General features: G+C 52.6%; 7 protein-coding genes across 7 annotated transcripts; 3 read left to right on the top strand and 4 right to left on the bottom strand.

Moving 5' to 3' along the window:
• Nucleotides 1-997: 997 nt before the first annotated feature.
• Nucleotides 998-1,931, top strand: HER10_EVM0008320 (uncharacterized protein; the record flags this gene model as incomplete). The annotated part of the gene is made up of 2 exons (XM_035477847.1): nt 998-1,097; nt 1,237-1,931. The coding sequence occupies 2 exons, from the start codon at nt 998-1,000 to the stop codon at nt 1,929-1,931; spliced, it is 795 nt and encodes a 264-aa protein (XP_035332981.1).
• A 518-nt stretch (nt 1,932-2,449) lies between these two features.
• On the top strand, nt 2,450-3,796 carry HER10_EVM0007756 (uncharacterized protein; the record flags this gene model as incomplete). Its single annotated transcript, XM_035477301.1, has 1 exon — nt 2,450-3,796. One exon carries the CDS (start codon nt 2,450-2,452, stop codon nt 3,794-3,796), a length of 1,347 nt encoding a protein of 448 aa, XP_035332922.1.
• A 243-nt stretch (nt 3,797-4,039) lies between these two features.
• Nucleotides 4,040-5,254, bottom strand: HER10_EVM0005117 (short-chain dehydrogenase/reductase family Oxidoreductase; the record flags this gene model as incomplete). Its single annotated transcript, XM_035474742.1, has 4 exons — nt 4,040-4,679; nt 4,739-4,811; nt 4,867-5,099; nt 5,181-5,254. The coding sequence occupies 4 exons, from the start codon at nt 5,252-5,254 to the stop codon at nt 4,040-4,042; spliced, it is 1,020 nt and encodes a 339-aa protein (XP_035332586.1).
• Nucleotides 5,255-6,073: 819 nt separating this feature from the next.
• HER10_EVM0004954 (uncharacterized protein) lies at nt 6,074-7,129 on the bottom strand (the record flags this gene model as incomplete). The annotated part of the gene is made up of 1 exon (XM_035474580.1): nt 6,074-7,129. The coding sequence occupies one exon, from the start codon at nt 7,127-7,129 to the stop codon at nt 6,074-6,076; it is 1,056 nt and encodes a 351-aa protein (XP_035332562.1).
• A 741-nt stretch (nt 7,130-7,870) lies between these two features.
• HER10_EVM0002387 (uncharacterized protein) lies at nt 7,871-8,389 on the bottom strand (the record flags this gene model as incomplete). Its single annotated transcript, XM_035472102.1, has 1 exon — nt 7,871-8,389. The coding sequence occupies one exon, from the start codon at nt 8,387-8,389 to the stop codon at nt 7,871-7,873; it is 519 nt and encodes a 172-aa protein (XP_035332277.1).
• A 3,561-nt stretch (nt 8,390-11,950) lies between these two features.
• HER10_EVM0000454 (uncharacterized protein) lies at nt 11,951-12,496 on the bottom strand (the record flags this gene model as incomplete). The annotated part of the gene is made up of 1 exon (XM_035470237.1): nt 11,951-12,496. One exon carries the CDS (start codon nt 12,494-12,496, stop codon nt 11,951-11,953), a length of 546 nt encoding a protein of 181 aa, XP_035332039.1.
• Nucleotides 12,497-14,438: 1,942 nt separating this feature from the next.
• Nucleotides 14,439-19,195, top strand: HER10_EVM0011536 (potassium/sodium efflux P-type ATPase). Its single transcript, XM_035480965.1, has 3 exons — nt 14,439-15,735; nt 15,861-16,469; nt 16,526-19,195. Exons 1-3 carry the CDS (start codon nt 15,332-15,334, stop codon nt 18,948-18,950), a joined length of 3,438 nt encoding a protein of 1,145 aa, XP_035333392.1. The 5' UTR covers nt 14,439-15,331; the 3' UTR covers nt 18,951-19,195.
• The last annotated feature ends 716 nt before the right edge of the window (nt 19,196-19,911 follow it).

Raw genomic sequence — 19,911 nt, 5'->3', positions numbered from 1 at the left:
CTTAGTCTCAGTGAAAGAAAGACTTGCAAGCATTTCATGGTACATTTTAATTTGTACGTGATGCCTCCGATCATGTAAGCTCTCGCCGGACGGACCTTCGGCGCAGATCTGCAATGTCCACCGGCCCCCCGTTCGGGAGGCCGCTCATGGGGGGCCCAGTTTATTCTGTTAAGCGAGTGCGAGTGCGCTACCTACGGGGTCTTCGTACCAGGCAAAGGCGGTGCTGCGGATTTCTTGGGGTAACGATTGAGGTCCAATAGAAAGCATTGCGGCATACCAAGACAGATTGTTACCTAGTAAGGATTTAATCTGCCAATTTGCTTACTTTTCAGCCCCTGGATGATGGGCGGATCCTCTGCTCAGCCCTGCTGTAGGGTTGGACAAGCGTCAAAGGAACATGACAGCCACCATCCATCCCTCACCAAGAAGAATTTACAGTGAGACAAGTTGCTTTCAGATGAGATGACAGCCGCTGCCTTTAGTTGATCGAAAAAGTTGGGGTGACAGCTAGCGGCTTTGGATGAAAGGGCAGTATTGCTGAACACCCGCCCTCTGAGTCAGTTTCATCCCGTCGTGCACCAACAACTGAACTACCAGAACTGGCAGGGTTTCGGCGGAATGTTTTGTTTTGCTTAACGAAGTTGACTAACGTTCAGCTAGAAATTTAATAACTCCTAAATTTGCCGATATGGGTATTTCAATCATACCTTAGCCAGGTCCTACCGTTGAAGGACAAGGTGGATGGGCCCAGCAGCTATTTCAGCAACATGACCTCTCCCTATATGAAGTCATCGCGGGGCAATCGGACGCCGGATTTAGGCCCCACGCTAGAAACTCTAAACTCTAAACGCCGGCAGTGGCTTCTGATTTCTCCTTTCCACCTTTCATCATCGCACCCCGTCTCAGTGATTGCCACCATTCGATAGTCGCTTAGACTTGGGTGACAACTCGAATCGCTTAGAAACTCTAGGAACAACCGTGCCTGTAATCGTTCGTGATGCTTTGCGACATTTGGGAGCCCAGCGACAATTGGACTGGTATATCCGATCAAGCGCGAAGAAAGAAGTTGCAGAATAAGCTCAACCAGCGCGCGTATCGTTAGTACTGCTCTGGAAAGATGCAAAAATCCGATGAACTCACCTTGTTCAGGTAGGAGACGCGGAACAAAGGGCCACCAGGCATCATCGACTTCAGGAGTATCAGATGACAGGGGCGTGGTCTGCACAATAGTCAGAGACACGGCCATCAAACAGCAAGAGGCTGAAGCTGAAGCCGCTATCCTCAGAGGAGCTTATAGAAACGACGAGAGCATCCTGACTACGCTATTGGCCGGATGCGAGCTCATCAGGTGTCCTCGACGGCAGGCTTTGGCTCGAACACGCATACATCAAGTATACGAAGACTACTCTCTCCACGCTCCTAGGCCAAAAGCTTTACATATACTCGTGCGGCTTCGAGTTCTGGCCGCCCTCGCCCACAATGCCTCTTGCATGGGGTTTCCTCCAGAAGGCTTATGTCGAGCAGACTACATCTCGCCATACAATTTTTACGGCCCCTTGATCCCCGTTCAATCGCGCATAGCCGGTCCAGCCCTACAGCCCACACCTTTACAAAGAACAGTCCTCCACCATCCCTGGATCGATCTTTTTCCTTTCCCTCGACTGCGCGATAACGTTCTTCTCGGGGTTGCCAAAGGCGATCTGGACGACGATGACCTGTGCGCTGATATCTTGGAGGTCAAGGACGAGGATAACAGCGACAAGCCTTCGCTGATAGTATGGGGCGAACCCTGGGACTGGAAGGCATGGGAGGCGAACGAGAACTTCTTTACGAAATGGGGATTCTTGGTCAAGGGGTGTCCGGAGCTGTTGGAGGCTACAAACTCCTGGAGAGTCAAGCGGGGTGAAGAGAGGTTTGTCTTCGAAGTTTGAGCTTAACCTGAGGGAGGTTTATTGCACATGGGTATTCAGGAACCATAAGGTATAGATCATGAACGCGAACGGTTTCGTCGAATAATATGCTTTCGGGGGCTTAGTCCTATGTCTTCTGTGATCTGTTGCACAGAAAACCTGGCCTATATTCTCGCTGAGACATTCATTGTCTAAGGTACCTCACTGATAAAGAAACCATCTGTGAAAAACCAACTGACTGCTGATCCAGGAGCAGAACATGGGGGTAATTAATCATCATTCGTCGATTCCGTGCGTCAAAATTTCAAGGACGATGTTCCATGCAGAATCATCAGGCCTCGTTGGCCCGTGGGCACGCGATTGGAAATAGGAGTTGCATCTCCGCAGCCAACTCCGCCAGATCTCCGCGTCTGACTTAGCCCCCGTAGCCAAACCTTGTTTCGGACAACACAACCTCTCTCGAGGCCTGCAACATCTCAGCCTTTTCGATCACCAGAGGATTAGTGATCTGTGTGGCTTCAACAATCCATCAGCTCACCATGGCCCGCAGATCGAAACAAAAGTCGTGCTTCGCTTGTGTGGAGGCAAAGAGGCGTTGCGACCAAAGTCTTCCGGCTTGCTCACGGTGTCTAGACAAGGAAGCCGTTTGCACGTATCCCACAGTCCGGCGAAGTAGACAGGCACCAATATCGAGCCATGTCAGCTCGAGATTGGGATCCGGATGGGATATCGAGGCCTCGTGGCCAGGAAGCGGCATCGACAATATCGGGGTAGTGCTGGATGAGGCCCTTTTTGCTCCGGTATCCGCACCAGGGCCAGCAGCAAATATCGCCGCAACGACGATGACAAACACGTCGTCCTCCTCCACCTCCTCCGCCGCCGCCATAAGCCAGATCACTTCCGATGGCGCTTCGAGGCCTGATGTACCCAACGCGGAAGGCTTGAACTGGTTTCTTCAATCCACATCCTGGACCATCGACTACCAACGTGAAGCGCCGGTATCAATTCCGCCAGCCGCGGTCTTTACCAACTTCATCCGCGGACTGCAATCTTGGCTCGTCCGCTTCCTCCACAAGGGGTGCAATCCCTTCATCCATCGGCATCTCTACTCAGAGACGACCATGCCCCAGTGTATCCAGGACGCATACGCAGCTATTGCTGTAGCGCAGACCATCACCCCGGATAACGAGCACGTGGTCGACGCGGTGTCGTCGAATTACATCATGACCCTCCTAGCCGCCAACTCCGCAGAGGAAGCACCATTTCTCCCGATCCTCTCGACAAGGCAACACCTGGCACGCACCCAGGCTCTTTTGATCCACCTGCTCTTGTGCCTCTTCTCCCCGTCAATACCTCGGAGAAGCAAAGCGGAGAACTTGATAGACACCTTGCGTCTCTGGGCCCGCCAGCTGTGGGAGTCGGCAGCGCTAGATGCAACGACGTCGCCAGTCTTTCCCAACTTCCTATCGACGACGTCATGTACTCAAACCGTTGAGACGGACGTAGTCACCAGCTTGTATCAAGCCTTCATCCTCTCCGAGTCCGTCCGTCGCACGTTCCTTCTCACGAGTATGGCTACGGGGGTATACACCAGCCTGAAAGAGACTTGGACTCATGACTGTGCCGGCGACGTCTGTATCACGCTCCGCGGCGAGCTCTGGGAAGCCTCGTCGCCTGCCCGCTGGGAAGCCGCCGCGCGGAGAGAGGACCCTTTGTTTCTTCATAGCCTGAAAGGACAGTCTCTAGTGGCCCGAGGAATACGGGCTGCTGAGGTTGATGAATTTGCGCGGTTGATGTTTACTCTGCTATGGGGATTGGAAAAGGTAGATCAGTGGGTTGTGAGCACCGGAGATTGTGTTTCTGTAGACTATGGGACTTGTATTTGAGCTCTACGAAGTTTGGCGTTATGGCTTGGCTAGCCTGTTGCTTATCATTGCAATGAAACCAGCGGGCGTGGTCTGGTGCTCATTTAGTTACTGTGAGACGTGCATGTGGCTTTTCTTAAGAATCCGAAATAGCAATTTGTTTCTAAGTTGTTGACTGTATACATATGCATACACATGTACTCTACATGAGAGCACAGCGACAAGCGAGCTACCAAAAGTGACTCGAGAGACTTCAGCACCTTTTTACCATGATTGAATACCAGGGAGTCCTTGAGCGCGAAGCTGCGCATTCACTTCCTCATTGGCGTTGCGCCATAACCCAGTGACTTGCTCCTCGTTCGAAGCGACTGGGTTCGGGTCTCCAATCTTCCCACCAGGGAACACGAACTTGCCCTTGTATTTGAAGGCATCCTGGCGAATCTCCTTAGAGGCAGCTGCAAAGACGGGCGTTGCAGCGCCCTGCTCTGGGGAGATGAATGTCCACCGCGCAATCGTCTTGACCAGACTAGGATTGATTGAGAACACGCCCTCAGTAGCAACTTCGCCAGGATGTACCGCCATGGATAGAATCGGCAGCTTCTGCTCATCCATTCTTCTCTGCAGCTCCTGGGCGAAGATGGCATTGGCAGCTTTGGATACGCCGTAGCGGATCGTGTCGAAACCGAATATGAAGCGACCGACGTAACGCCATTGCCACGGGGGTGAGGGAACTGGATTACGGAAGCAGTCGGGAGAATCAAAGTTGAACGGGAACTTTCCAGGGACCAAGGCTGTTTGGGCACTCGAGCTCATCGTGATCACTCGGACGTCGGCGTCTTTATCCTTGAGGGCGTTCTTGAGCAGTGGAAGCATGCGATTTGTGAAGAGAAAGGGGCCGATGAAACTGCAACTGTCAGTACCTTTTGATAAGTTCCTTCAACTAATCGTGGCTGATTGACTTACTTGGTAGCCATATGGACCTCCCATCCTGGGCCAACCAGTTCCGTGGAAGTTGTTCCTGCGGCGGCGTTGTGGACTAAACGATTTGAATGTGAGAAGGAAGCAAGAGATATTATCATGATGAGACGTACTCAGAATGTCGACTTTGTGCTCTTTCTCCTTGAGCTTGTCCGCTGTCGAAGTTACACTATGCATGTCGGTGACATCCATTGTCATCCACTGCAGATTCTTGGGGTCGATTTCGGGGTGGGCGTCCAAGATCTGATTGCGTGACCTGATGGCTGTTGCCTCAGAGCGTGTGGTGATGTAGACTTTTGCGCTCTTCTGGGCGAGAAGTCTTGCTATTTCGCGACCAATGTCGCTGCTGTTGACCGTGGCCTGTCAGATACCCGCCCGAGGGGCGAGAGATTCACAACACTCATGTATTTTGGAGATAGTTGCTTACTTGCCGCCTGTCACAACGGCAATCTTTCCTTTAAGATTAGGCATGTCGTTGAGGGGCATCCACTGGTTGGCCATTCTATATCAATGGGCCTGGGAATGTTACTTGAGGCAAGGCCCACTTTTCAAAAGTTTTGAGTAGTTGTAGTAGACGGCTGGCTTGGGGCTGACAGGTTGATAATGCGTTGGAAGTCCAGTGATGACATGGAACTTGAGATCCGTCGGCCTTCATTTATACTTGATGCGATGAAGTAGTCGTATGGAAATTGGATCAGTGCCTTGGGTTTCAAAGTTTCAAAGTTCAAGATACAATCCGAAGTCCGAAAGCATCGGGATTGGAGTAAGCGCGCGTCACGATAATTCCCCCGCTCGGCAGTATTGTTATTCTATTACACGGACACGCGGAGAGAAGTGTCTCCCGAAGTATGCAAGAAGCATGATGTCAAGAACGAAGCTATATCGATAGACTCTCAATACGTTAACTGTGTACCATGTCAAGCATGGAACCATGGAACACAATGCTGCGGAGTTGCTCCGGAGCACTAGCGGAGGAACGGCGGGCGCACAGTGGAGGAAAGTGGGTACCCTATCCATAAGCCGGGAAGGGGATCTAAAGTTTCAAGTGATAAAGTATTCAGGGTATCTTATTTTAAAGAGTCAGATGCCCTGATCTTTGTTTATACTTAAGTATGTACCACCCTTATTCAGCTCCTCATAACCATCATGGATGGGAATCAGTGCGTATACTTCCCGGCTTCTAGTATCTTCTGCTACTCTCCTTTCGGGGTTTCTTTTTACATCTAGAATGTCCAATCTACTGGCTCGCTCGTTTCGAGAAACGTCTTTCACAGCTGACCTGGAATGGTCGCAGGAAAGCAATCATCGTTAGCCTTATGATCATCGAAGGGGATGCTTCAACACGAGCTTCCCAAAAGCTCCTTGCTTGGACACTGTCTCCATCTCTTCCAGCGCCTGTTCTCCGGTACCCTCAAACACACGTATGACGGGAAGCTCGAATCCCTTTCCATAATTCTCGACCACCCAGTCGAGAGCAGCCCACATGTTGGCGGCCTTTCCGGGTTCTGCGGGGATGACATGGCGACCACCGGCAACCTCAAAGACAATATCGTAGTCTCGGGATCCGAGGACTGATTCGCTTGGCGGACGCTGCGCACCCGTTGCATTGACCCAAGAGAATTGAACATCGGCATCGATTTTGGTAAGCGCACCGAGCAGCAGCTGACTCGATTCGGGCGACCCCGCGGTCTCGAATCCCCATACCCGAGAGTGGCCTGTTCTGATGACCGCTTGTCTGACCTTGTCTGAGACATCGGCATCCTTGTAGTCGAAGCAATCGGTTGCACCGAGTCCTCGGAGAAGACCATGACGGGAGGGAGATGCCGTTGTGATGATATTGGTAACCCCGCTAGCTCGGGCCAGTTGGAGGGCGGACAGGCCGACGGCCGTTCCTCCACCCCATACAACCAGCGTGCCCTCAACAACATCAGTACTGGATCCTGGGAGAGGAAGTTTGAAGTTGTTGTACAATGCGTCGCTGGCGGTGTGGCTGACGGTGGTTATGGCTGCGGCGTCGGGGCGGGGCATGTTCTCAGGGACTCTGAAAAGACCAAGTTTCGGCGTGGAGATGCACGGCTTATGAGCGCCGTACTCTTTGGAGTATTCCCCATAGGCAACACTCTGACCAGCCACGATGTCGCCGACTTTGAACCCAGAGCCGACGAGCGCGGGGCAGTCTAGGACCTTGCCGCAGAAGTCGGTTCCCGAGACAGAGTTGCGGAAGTTGGTGAAGTGTATTATCTTGAGATCTGCAGGATTGACTCCCGAGTAGAGGACGTCAATAAGAATCTCATCGTCTCGTGCTGTGACTGGAGGGAGGTCACGTCGAGTAGTGACTTGCCCATCATCCCCGACGAAGAGAGCAGCACCTGTCATGGTTAGGAGTGAGTATAAGGCGCAAAATATCAATGTAAACGCGGGTTGATTGTTTGATAAACATTCAACGTACTGAAAACTCCAGCGCAAGTTTGTTTTATCTAATATTCGAAGGTGCAGATGAGGGTATTTAGTTTCAGCATCAGAATTGCTCAAAGTCCGCCAAGTCCGCCTCTCTGCAGTCATGCTACATGCAGTGTCACAATTGCGTTCAGCTGTGACTGCCACAGCCACATTTTGGCTTCACTGAGAGGGAGTTCAGTTGAAAGTCCGCAAAACCTGTCGGACTTTGTCAAACGCTACGGACTTGAATCTGTGATATGAAGCCATGATGTTATGTTGACAGCCTCCACAGGTATGGAGTTATGACATGGAAAGACATCTGTAAATGGTATTCTAAGCTCAAAAGGACGACTGAAAGGAGAACGGAAATCTCGCAACAATGTTTTAATGCATGATATGCTCATTGATATCTACCTATCAATAACTGAGTAGCCGCAGAATTATGACTTGCGACAGGGTTGGTGCAAGTTGGTGGTGGCTGATTTAACACAGGTACCTGTTGCGGGGACCAGATCGAACATGGGATTAATAGCTGATGGAAAAGCCTCGTGTAGTCGCCAAAATCTTGACCGGTGTCAACTAACACGTATTCCTCTGGACGGCCATATCCAGACTTTGATATCCATCCTCTCAGATGCCACCAATCTCGTTCAGAAGCGGTTCGTCGAAGAGGGTCTATCAGCCGTGGATCGGAGGTTGATCTTCCGGAATGTCATCTCCAATTCCGTTATTGTCATTCCACTCATCGGGAGCCTCAAACGTCTCATCCGAGATCCAGTTTCTAGAATGAGGAGGTCGAATAGGCTGACGATCATTAGGCCACCAGTACGCCTTGCGATAGCCACTGAGCAAGTTCATGCCCTCCTCCTTGACATCGCTCCACTCGCACATGTCCCAGTGCCAGACGGCGAGGTCGATCCACTGGATGCTGTTATCGCACTGGTGCTTCTTGCACTCGTCCAAAGCTTTGCCGAAGCTGATCCAGTCCGGCGTGTGTGCGGCGGTTTTCGCGCACCATTCGCCTGCGAGCTTTGGGAGCGTGCCGCCTTTGATGCGCCATTGTGTTTCTCCAATGCAGTATTGGATGCAAGTGGGGAGTCTGTCGATTCTGACGTGGCGTGCGCTGGTACGTTTGGGGGGTTTGGCGAAGACTGCCATGGGGGCGAGAAGAATGGCGAGGGTAGTTGACAGCTTCATGTCTGCGGTTGCGTGGGTGTATGTAGCTGTGTATGTGTATGAGTGGATGGCTGTGAGTGAGTTCTCTTGATACGTTAGCTATACGTCTGGCAGGGTGGTACGAAACAGATGTACCTTGTCTAATGTGGTGCGATGGATGAAATCCACAATCAGTATGGTATGCGAGAGATGAGAAAGAATTGAAGCATTGGCAGGAAGAAAGCTCCAATGTTATACCAATGCTCAGATCATCTCCGGTAGCATGGGAAGGAAGTTCAAGGAAGCAGAGTGATAAGGTTGAAGATTTCAGGGAGTGGGCACGCCGGACATCGTAAATTCGAAGGCCTTGCGTTTCGGAGATACCCTGAGTGGGGGACCATACCTGGCAATGGTTTGATTAGAAGCTTGGGTTCTTTGATAAGCATTCTTCGATAGATATCAAGGTGTCTACCTCGCGGTCTAAGGTAAGGAGATGTAGCATTTACGTGCAGGACAATAGGCAACGGGGTGGTAAAGAGCTACCAAGGGCTGTCATATTGATGAATGCGGCAGTAATTGAGTCCTTGTATCAATGGCGCTCCTGGATAGACTGTCGTGAAATCTGTTGAACGCGTAATATGTTCATATTATCAAACTTCCCGTAACCGCTGTGTCGCTATATTCCAGAGTAGAGCAGAATACAGGCTGTTAGTGACATGGAAAATCAAGCCTCCAACGGCACTGGACCTTATTTCCCTGCACAAGCCTCAAAACACACACCCTTAAACGTCTTGTGGCTCTTGTCATCAGTAGCCACCGCCGAGCAACATGTCTTGTCTCTTCTCGCACACTTCTTGCCCTTGCTATTCTGGCAATCTTTATCAGAACTACACGTATCCTGACAATACTGCCCATCGAACGCGCCGCAAAACGGGTCGCCTTCAACAGGCTCCATGCAGTTACACAGCTCGTCTTCACCAGCACCGCAGCTTGATCCGCTAACGACGGGATCTTGACAGCTTTCGAGGAGGGAGACGCCTGCTTTACAGGTGTGTGGCTCGAGGCAGTGACCTGAGTGGCAGTTGTAATTCTCAGGGCACTATTGTCGTAGTCAGTCGGAACGTCTTGTACAATGGATAATGGACCGTGGTGGGGAAGAGCCTCACCTTGTTCCCGCACTTGCCGCAGTTCATGGGATCGCTCTGAAATGTGTCATTGGACAGGCACTCGGAGTTACAGCACGTCGTGCCCTTGCCGCACTAGGAAACCGAATTAGCCTTCGATACTAAACCGTGATACTCACATCTACAAGGTGAGCCTTATGTCGAGGGTATCTTGCCTTGGTACCGCACTTTCCGCAATTTTTGCCATCATTCTGCAACTGCGTCGTACTCATACACTTGGAATCGCAGCAAACTTGACCTCCGTCACACTGACGAAAAAAAGGTGAGTGAATGATTGGGAACGTCGTTTTCAAGGGAGAAGACGCAGCGAGATATCCACGTACCCTGACGCCACATTTGCCACAATTGTTGACATCGTTCTGAAAGCTGTTCTCGGGGACGCATTTCGAATTACAGCAACTTTCCTTTTCGCCGCACTTTGGCGTTCAACATGTCAGTTCCAATACCCCATATCTGGCTACAAGATAGACAACCGCACTTACCTTATTACCACACTTCCCGCAATTACCGACATCAGTCGACGTATCAATACACTCGGCCGTCTTCCCAGTCTTGCAAAACGTCTTGGGCTTATCGCATGTCTGGCAAAGGGTATCACAGTTCGGGAAGACGAGTTTAAGGGGTAGACAGAGCACCGAGCAGAGGGCAGGCAACTCGTTGGTGGATGCGGCGTCTTGAAAGAGCTCTTGAGCGGCTGGTAAGTGCGTTAGTCCTGGCTGAGTCAGGATCAGGCGCTGGACTTACAGATCCCTGTGCCGACGGCGGCGATGAAGAGCCATATTGTTATGGAGTTCGAGATGATCATTGGTAATGTTCAAGTTGGCAGCCTGTCAATATCTTGCTACGTTTCTGCGAGACAAGGTGCTTATGTATTGGTGGATAGCAGCGAATATTCTATGGAATATCTGTACATCTTATATAGATGGCAGGGTTATGGAACCCACACCGTTCTAACCGACCTCTCTTCGTGGCGTAATACATCGTGAACCCAACTCACAAGTACGATGTTGAGCATGGAATAAGTTGCACCGTACTCTGGCAACCGTCCACCTTGAGCAACGCACCCAGAAAGACCAGCTAAGATCAATTACGGTGCTTACATGGGCTGGCAATCAGATGTCTCGACATTCGTCGAACCAGGAGTTTCAGCAATGATCGATGACCAATAGAGACAAGTTATCTCAGTGAACAAGTATAACACGAACCGGCCAATAGTTTCAGATACTGTTACTCAATCAATAGCCTGGGCTGATTCTTGGCTTGGGCGGTTGAACCAAAGCCACTGGCTCACAAGCTTTATTACCCATCGGCAACCTCGAAATATAACAAGACCTACACTAAAGACTTGTTGAAAGATAAGGTGTGGCAACGCAATGGAACCAAGCATGTAGATCTATAGCTAATTCTATTTTCCCTCTTGCTGGATTTCAGCTGATCGCCTAATCTTGGCAAAGCCGTTCTACAACCTTTTGATCTGGCCGTTGGTCAGCTTCGCCAAGGCCAAGAACATCCCAAGAGCACCAAGCCTTGGACAAAGTCACAGGTGGAGAGGAGGGCGTCGGCGCAGCAAAGGACCCCTCAAAGCAGTTTCAGTCTGGCCCTTTGAGAGATCCTTCATTCTCTGGTCGAGTTGCAACTTGGTGGATACTCGTCTCTGCTACTTTATGTATGATGACGGCGCCGCGGCCAAGCGTCAAAGGCAAGGTATACATTCTGCATGCCTCCAACCCCGCGGGACCGGCAGACAGACGCTTGGGAATGGGGTTGATGCCATCATCCAAGACGTGGGTACATGCATAGTGCCGTAATACAAGCTCATGGGAGGAGAGAGGATAAGCAAAGGTCAAGCTTCGCGTGGACCGTTCTGGAAACGAGGAAAGGGTAAGACGGGCAAGACGGATAGCTAGAGGCTTAGGTTGTGACTGCGATACCGACTATCATCGCAAGCGAGTTGCTGCCGTAGTGACCACCCTCAAAGTGTGTTTGTCATGGACGGGCATGCTGCCACCCACCGGCTAAGTGTCTCATCCCAGCTATGTTGTTGCAAACGTGCGATCAACGTGTTGGTTTTCTCCAAGAGAAAAGTGACTTACGCTAATAGCGCCGTAGTGGAAAACCGACAATGAGAGTCCAACATAGACCGTTCCGAGGGGTTGGTTCGGGACATTGGCCGGTGGCGCGAGGTGACGGCATGGAGAGTGTCAGTGAGCATGATTTGGATTCTTTACGAAGCTATACACGAACCCAATCTGTGGTTTCGACAACACCAGGGACCACGGCGACGGCTTGGCGAAATAGTTTCGTTGCCAAGAACATGCGAGGAAGAACCAGTGGTGTTCTGGCCTGAGCGAGCGTGGCACGAGAGAACCGAGGGGCTCAAAGGGGGGGCGGAAGGGCGCTCTGGATTGAACCTCCTACGTCACTTGGCCCGGTCCACACCATCTTGCGCGGTCGCGAGAAGCCAAGCGCTTGGCGACTCCACCGAGAAGATTGTGACCGTGTCAGACCATTCAATGTTGCACTTGGTGAACAAGAATGACAAGAATTGGAAACTTGAGCTCGGCGTTGGAGGGGACGTCGGTTTGAAGCAGTTCGGATGAGGAAGGGGGAGTACACTAGCCGCCGGGAGCGATAATTCGATCTCGGATGCCTCGTGCGCAGATACGGGCGCCGGGCGCGGGGTGATGGGCGACAGAGACCACAGATGAGGAAAACCGACAGAAGGGATCAGCATCGCGCTTGGATCGTCGACGCAACCCCTCCATGTGTGCGATGTAATGTCTCTCCTCCCTTCGTTCTGGTCTGTGTGTGATGGGTGCTTTGGTTGTGCGAGCAGCGAGCCTGTGGCCTCGGGTTGCGGGCTGCAGGCTTCGGGGCCGTAACTGGTCAATTGACGGCGATGTGGGATGATGGGGTCAATGGGGATTTTCTGGGGTCTAGAATGCCTGGGCCCAGCTTCGGTCATCCCACGTCGGAGCTGATCCAACGTCGTTGAGTCGTAGGACAAGAACCGCCAAGGGCCGCCAAGTAGAGCCGGCGCAAACGGAGTCGCAATGGTGGGTAGCTAGGTCCTGACTGTAGTCATGCCATGGTATGCGATACGCGCGAAGCATGAGCAGGAGGCCGTGGGTAGAATAGTTGTCGCCTTGCCAGTTGATCAGGATGGGTCTATTTCTAGAGGGTTCGGTATACATGGTATGTAGGCAGGGCACTTTGCCAGGAACCCACATTCCAGCGTGAGTGAATGGTTGTAGCGGTTGCAGAAATGGCAGTTTGGCCATCACATTCTTCGCTTGCAGTCGGAATAGACTTGCTTTTTCGTCTGCCCATGTCCGGGGCGGCACGGCGACGTTCGCCGGCAATCGCTGTCCGGAGGCTGGAGATGTTTCCTACATCGCCCGCGCCGGCGGCTCGCCGTCGAACCCCGGTCCACCTTGTCCAGCCGTCCAAGTCTGCCTAGCCAGACCTTCTGACATGCAAAATGGTGTTAGATGGTGTGAAAGATAGTGTACGACCGACGGCGCGGACGAACTGGTGTGGTAAAGGTCGGATTCTTGGCAGCGGAGGGAGTTGGGCGAAAAGTGATTGAAAGTGGCGTGCCGTGTTGCCATCCGGTGTCGCCATCTCGCTCCGCCCGGCGGAACGCGAAGTCAGCTTCTGGCTCCGGCTTTCTTCGGGTTCGGTGATGGAGTAAACAAGTGTTTGGATTGCAAGCATCTTCCATACGAAGAAGACTGATCAGCTGACGCGTAGGGAGGGTACACGTGATATCAAAGCTTGCGAAGAGTCAGAGCAGAGCCTCTCTCTCAGCCTCAGCGCTCGGAGATATACGATGACTGGGTTTGGCATGTCGTTCCGGGGTGCAAGTAGGAGTTCGGCACCTGAAGAGGCGTTGTTGAAAGGATCACGTTGTTTCGGGGTCTTTTTTTTGTTGAGGTGAAGCCGAGAGTTGTTCCATTTGGGCGTACCTCCTAATGCGTACCCAGGCACCTAGGGAAGTGTGGGAAGTACCTATGCGTGGCCAGGAAGGTGCAACGCAAACGGCCAAACAACATGGCAGAGCAGCGTGTCGGCGTCCAGTTCCAGCGGCTCTCAGTGGCCGTTGTGGGCTCTCAGGGAAGCCAAGGCGCCATGATTCGCCCCCTTGCAACCACCTTACGGCGGATAGTCGCGGCGAGTCCGCTGAGGTGCGTAAGTACCATGGCTGTGCATCTTGGCTGGCAAGGTACCTCTCCCCGCTGTAACCAGGTGCTGTGATGTCTGAACCAGCTGGAGGCAAAGCCAAGAAAGAAGGAATCCAGCGGCCAAGAGGCGACGGGCCAATCACACAACATGTTTGAGCAGGAGACCCATATAAAATGTGAAAATATCTGTGCGTCTGGGTTGGGCACGTCCAGCAGCACGTGATGCATGCCCCCATGGCGCAGTCGAGACTTGCCATTGGTTCATCGCATCGAATAACTTTATTCGCCGAGAGGCGGCCAATGGCGTCACTGACATGAAATGGGTTCGTTCCATTCCATTGCCTTCACGGCGAGAAAAGCTGCAGAGTCACACTCAATTTTCAAATATGTGTGCACGCTAAGAACCTTCACTCTGTTTGCGGCTGTAATGGTCCGTTCAGTTTATAATCGTTTTTCTGGGTGTTTTGCATGGAGGCTCCAATGGCAGAACACCGTCTTCCTGCTACTGCAGCTCACACCCTTTTGGCCGCTTGACACAACTGGCCCATACGAGCAAGCAAATACCTCCAGTCTCTCATGATGAAGTTCCCTTCTTTCAATAAGATTTCATAGAGAAACAACCTGCAAATTGCCTTGATATCAATGAGTAAGGCAAGGTAGTAAATGCTCACATTGCGTGCCCCCGGGCCTCCCTCCGGCCCTTCTCTCCAGAGTTCCTTCCTTCTCCAGCGCCCCCTGCTCTTTCCCTACCTTAATCCATGCCCCACCACCGGACCCCACTCCCTCTGGGTGCCCCACTTCCGTCCACGCCGCTTCCCTCCGCCAAGAGCTCCGCCAAGGTCATCGTCACCCGAGGACCACCACCCAACCGGACCGTCTTTGCACTCAGTCTCTGTTCGTTTCTGCCTTTTCCAACTCCAAACCAAACCTCCGAGGAAACTGGAACGGTCTCCAAAAGCCAAGAAGCTCACCACCCGCCAAGTTCAGCCAAGTCAAGCTTCCATGTCTACCGCCTTGGTACAACCACCAACGCCCAATCACACACTTTCAGTCGGCACAATGACCGAATGCCTTTTTTTCTTTTGCAAGCTCTCGTGCCAATGTTCCCTTCACGACAACGCCCCTCTACGAAGGGGGGGCGTGTTATCATATGCCCAGACCTTGGCATCTTTCCCAGCTTTTTCTTTCTCTTTCTTGCACTTCCCCAGTCTGACGCTGATGACCTTGTGGGTTACGAGGCACAAGCTTCCAAACTTTTTCGAAACCCTGCGCATTTTCAAGTCTACCAGTCTCCCGGCTGTCAGTCTATAAAGGTAGCCTTGTCCCCCCTCAACCTTTGTGATCTCAAACTCTAGATCTGCCGGTCAAACAGCTTCCCCTCTACTTCCTTCCAACCACACAACGGAAGAAGAAGCTTTTCCAAGGTTACCAAGCCAACCTCCAACCATCGTCTCTGACCTCATCCGCGAGTGAGAGGCATCAACACTACCACCGCCTATCTTCAGCCTCGATTTGGCAAGTTCTACAGCTGATTCAAGCTTCTCTCCACCTACCACCTCGATCGTGAATGGAAACATCCTACATCGCATCGACGTCGCCAGCTCAGACACGACACAATGTCTGGTGACTACCCAAAACACCCCTTCCTGCTGACGGTCCAAGAGACCGCTCAGGCGCTCGGAGTTGACCCCGACAAGGGATTGTCTTCGCAGCAAGTCCAGCAGGCTTCGGACAAGTACCCTCCCAATGAGTTCGAAGTCGGCGAGTCGGTGCCATGGTACACCATTCTGAGCAAGCAGTTGTTCAATGCCATGGTGCTCGTTCTCGTCTTCGCCATGATTCTGAGTTTCGCCATCAACGACTACATTGAGGGCGGCGTTCTTGCTTTTGTCATTGTCGCCAACGTCACCATCGGTTTCTGGCAGGAATACCGCGCTGAGAAGCAGATGGATGCTCTCCGCACTCTGTCTGCCCCCTCTGCCAACGTTCTTCGCGACGGAAAGACCAAGGTCATCCCCAAGTAAGTATGCGCAATGCGTCAACGCGTCAACGCGTGGTTCCCCCCGCTTTCTCTCATCTTGGCTCTCTTGGCTCTTAGCCGCCTTGCTTGTTTTCCCTTGGCAATAATGCTAACCATTGCAACAGCGCCGAAGTCGTCCCGGGTGACATTATTCTTCTGAAGATGGGTGATACCGTCCCTGCCGACATGCGCATGTTCGAGGCTATGAACCTGTCTTGCGACGAGCAGTCTCTTACCGGTGAAGCTCAACCCGTCGATAAGACCACCGAAGCCAACATCATAGTCCCTGGCTCCGAGAAGAAAGCCACCGAAGAGGGCGAGGTCGGTATCGGTGACCGTCTCAACATCGCATACGCCACAACAATTGTCCGCAAGGGCCGTGGTCGCGGTATTGTGGTCGCTACTGGCATGCAGACCGAGGTCGGCAAGATCGCTGCATCTACCCAAAAGAAGACTCGCAAGCCCGGTCGCTCCATGAATTACAAGAAGTACGGCAAGCGTCAGCCCGTTGTTGGTCTCTCGAGACGTGTCTACGATGCTGTTGGCAAGTTCTTGGGTCTCACTGAGGGTACCCCTCTGCAGAAAAAGCTGGCCGCTCTGGCCTACCTTCTTTTTGGTTGTGCCATCATCCTGGCCATCATTGTCTTCGCTGCTCACAAGTTCGATGTCACTGGTGAAGTCATCATCTATGCCGTTTCTCTCGGTATTGCCATTATCCCGGAATCTCTCGTCGCGTAAGTATTGAGTACTTCTTTGCCAACTAAGGTTCCCACTAACAGTGACCTCTCAGTGTCCTCACAATTACAATGGTTGTCGCCGTGACGGTCATGCGAAAGTCCAACGTCGTCGTCCGAGACCTTTCTGCCCTCGAGGCCCTTGGTGGTGTAACCAACATTTGCTCCGACAAGACTGGAACCCTTACACAAGGTGCTATGATTGTCCGCAAGGCCTGGCTTCCATTCTCCCACACCTACACAGTCCGAGACTCGCAAAGCCCCAATGACCCGACCAAGGGTCGCGTCACCCACTCAGAGTCCAAGGAGCAGGAGAAGGTCGTCGATGAGCCCCCCAAGCGCGACTACGATCAGGAGCGATCTGCCGCTGTTCTCAAGTTCGATGTCCCCGAGGAGAAGCTTCAGAACAAGCAGCCTGCGAAGGCGCCCGAGGCCGAGAATGAGGCCGAGATGACCCCGCGCCTCAAGGCCTTCCTCCTGTCTTCCGCTCTCTGCAACCTGGCCACTGTCCGATACGACGAGGAAGAAGCCAAGTGGCAAACCACTGGCGAACCCACAGAGATTGCTCTTCAAATCTTTTCACACCGCTTCAAGCTTGGAAAGAAGTCCCTCGAGGGCCTTGGCTGGAAACAACTTGCTGAATTCCCCTTCGACAGCTCCATCAAGCGTATGTCTGTCATTTACGACATCCCCGAGAACGACGAGACTGCCGATATCTGGAGTCCCGAGAACAGTCTGGTCTTCACCAAGGGTGCTGTCGAGCGCATCCTGGATCTTTGCACCCACATCGGGTTCGGCGAGGACAGACAGGAGCTCACCGACGCCTTGAAAGAGGACGTTCTCAGCCAGATGAACGAGTTGGCCTCCCAAGGCCAGCGAGTCCTCGCCATCGGCTGCCGCGACTGGAATGGAAAGTTTACCACCAAGCAGGCTGACGTCGCCCAGGAGAAGGAAGATGCTCTGCGTACCGAAGTTGAGCAGGGTCTCACTCTCCTAGGTCTCGCTGGTATCTACGACCCTCCCCGCCGCGAGACTAAGCCATCCATCGCCGAATGTTCATCTGCCGGTATCAAGGTCCACATGCTTACGGGCGACCACCCCGAGACAGCCAAGGCTATCGCTAAGGAAGTCGGCATCATCCCCAAGAACCTGGGTGTTCTCCCCGACGAAGTAGCCAAAGCGGTTGTGCAGAAGGCCACGGATTTCGACAAGATGACTGATGCCGAGATTGATGCCATGCCCGAGCTGCCTCTGGTCATTGCCCGTTGTGCTCCCGATACCAAGACTCGCATGATCGACGCCCTCCGTCGCCGCAACGCCTTCATGGCCATGACTGGTGATGGTGTCAACGATGCTCCTTCCTTGGCTCGTGCCGATGTCGGCATTGCCATGGGCTCTGGTTCTGATGTTGCCAAGTCCGCTTCCAAGATTGTGCTTACTGATGACAAGTTCAACTCCATCGTTTCCGCCATTCGCCAGGGTCGCCGCATGTTTGACAACATCCAGAAGTTCATTCTCCATCTCCTCAGCTCCAACGTTGGTGAGGTTATTCTTCTGTGCTGCGGTCTTGCTTTCCGCGACGGTGCCGATCTGTCCGTCTTCCCAATTTCTCCTCTTGAGATTCTCTGGATCAACATGGTTACCTCATCCTTCCCCGCCTTTGGTCTGGGTCGTGAGCAGGCTGCTTCCGACGTTATGCGCAAGCCCCCTCAGAACAAGAAGCGCGGTGTCTTCACCAACCAAATCATCATTGACATGATTGTGTACGGTATCATCATGGGCGCCTTGACCTTGGCCACTTTCATCATTGTTGTTTACGGAGCCAACGGCGGAAACCTGGGTTCCGAGTGCAACAAGACCTTCACCGAGGCTTGCAGACCCGTCTTCCGCGCCCGCGCCGCTGTCTTTGCCGAGCTCACCTGGATCATTCTCATCTCCGCCTGGGAGTTCAAGAACCTTCGCCGCTCCATGTTCCGTCTCAACCCCGACAGCAAGAGCAAGTTCCCCTTCTTCAAGGACATTTACGGCAACAAGTTCTTGTTCTGGGCCGTCATCATCGGTGCCCTGTCTGTGTTCCCCGTCATCTACATTCCGACCCTCAACACCACACTGTTCAAGCACATCGGCATCACTTGGGAGTGGGGCATTGTCGTCGGATTCACTCTCCTGTACGTCGTTGGCGTCGAGGCTTGGAAGTTCGTCAAGCGCACCTTCAACCTCCTCGACGACCACCAGGTCGTTCGCGGCGCATTCAGCCAGGGTGGCGAAGACGAGGGCCGCGACTTCAAGAAGACCATCACCTTCAGTTCTTTCAAGAGTTGGCACTCTTTCGGCCGCAAGGATACTGGCGAGTCGACGGGCCGCCGTAGCCGCTCTCAGCACCGCACCAACACCAACCTCTCGGGCGATACCCACACTGCTGATGCTTCCCCGAGCAACAGCAATGACGAGAAGGCGCGCATGGCGGGCGGCGAGTGCTGAACGGCATAGCCCTATTTTATTGTTTTTCTGTGATTTGATTCGCAAAGAGTTAATGATACCACTGTCACGAAGAGGATTTGTCGCATAGTGCAAAATCCATGATTTGACGGCCTAGTCAGAAGAGGAAAGAGACAGGCCGTGTTCCAGGTGGAGGATGATTGTATTGCACCCTTGAGAGGGCTTTTACACGGTACTAAGAATTAGCATCACGATGGATCGATAGACCGTCCTGATTTTGATAGGCTAGAATAATAACGATCTTGAAACAATCTTTGTCTGTCCAAAGTGAGTGCACATTAATCCGCATCTGAGTACAAGCGGTGGTGGATTAGAGCCTACACATGTGACATTATACGTGAACATCTTAGATCTCCAGATCCGCTCGGAGGATCATGCGGAAAATAACTGGTCCTTGTGATAAAGGCTTTCATACGATTGCTGTGTGATTTCGTAAATAAGAAAAGGATAAACCACCAGTGGAAGGGTGGACAAGTGCTCTTACTTCGAGAGCCCAGGTACTGTCACACCGGTACCCGCGGAGGTGGACCCGACCAGTCACCGGTCAGCGGGCACGGGGTTGGCCCGACTGGGAACGGTGGCTGACGGCCGGCGAGGTGAATTGGCCCGGGCAGTCATGGGGGATCTCCGATTGTTTCCACGGAGTTTTGGCGGTATTTGCCTTTCTCGAATCCGATTGACGGGATCGACGCCACGGATACGGGTGACCCTTTTGGGGCTTGAATTGCGGATGCCATGATCAGCCGCGGATGATCCGCGGATCCGCCATCTTGGTCAGCCCGCATGTCTCCGTGGCTGTGGTTCATGTACCTGTGCTATTGTCCGAGTTCGTCCGCCTAGTTCGGATCAATCATCGCCGGCACTTGCTGTTGACTGCATATCGTTCGGCCCGGGGAGCATGCTATGCCTGAATAGGGCTGACAAAGAGCAATACGACCGCTAT

This window comes from Colletotrichum scovillei, assembly GCF_011075155.1.
Source record: "Colletotrichum scovillei strain TJNH1 chromosome Unknown Contig00006, whole genome shotgun sequence".
Classification (NCBI taxonomy): Eukaryota; Fungi; Ascomycota; class Sordariomycetes; order Glomerellales; family Glomerellaceae; genus Colletotrichum; species Colletotrichum scovillei.
This window is presented reverse-complemented; position numbering and strand designations above follow the sequence as displayed.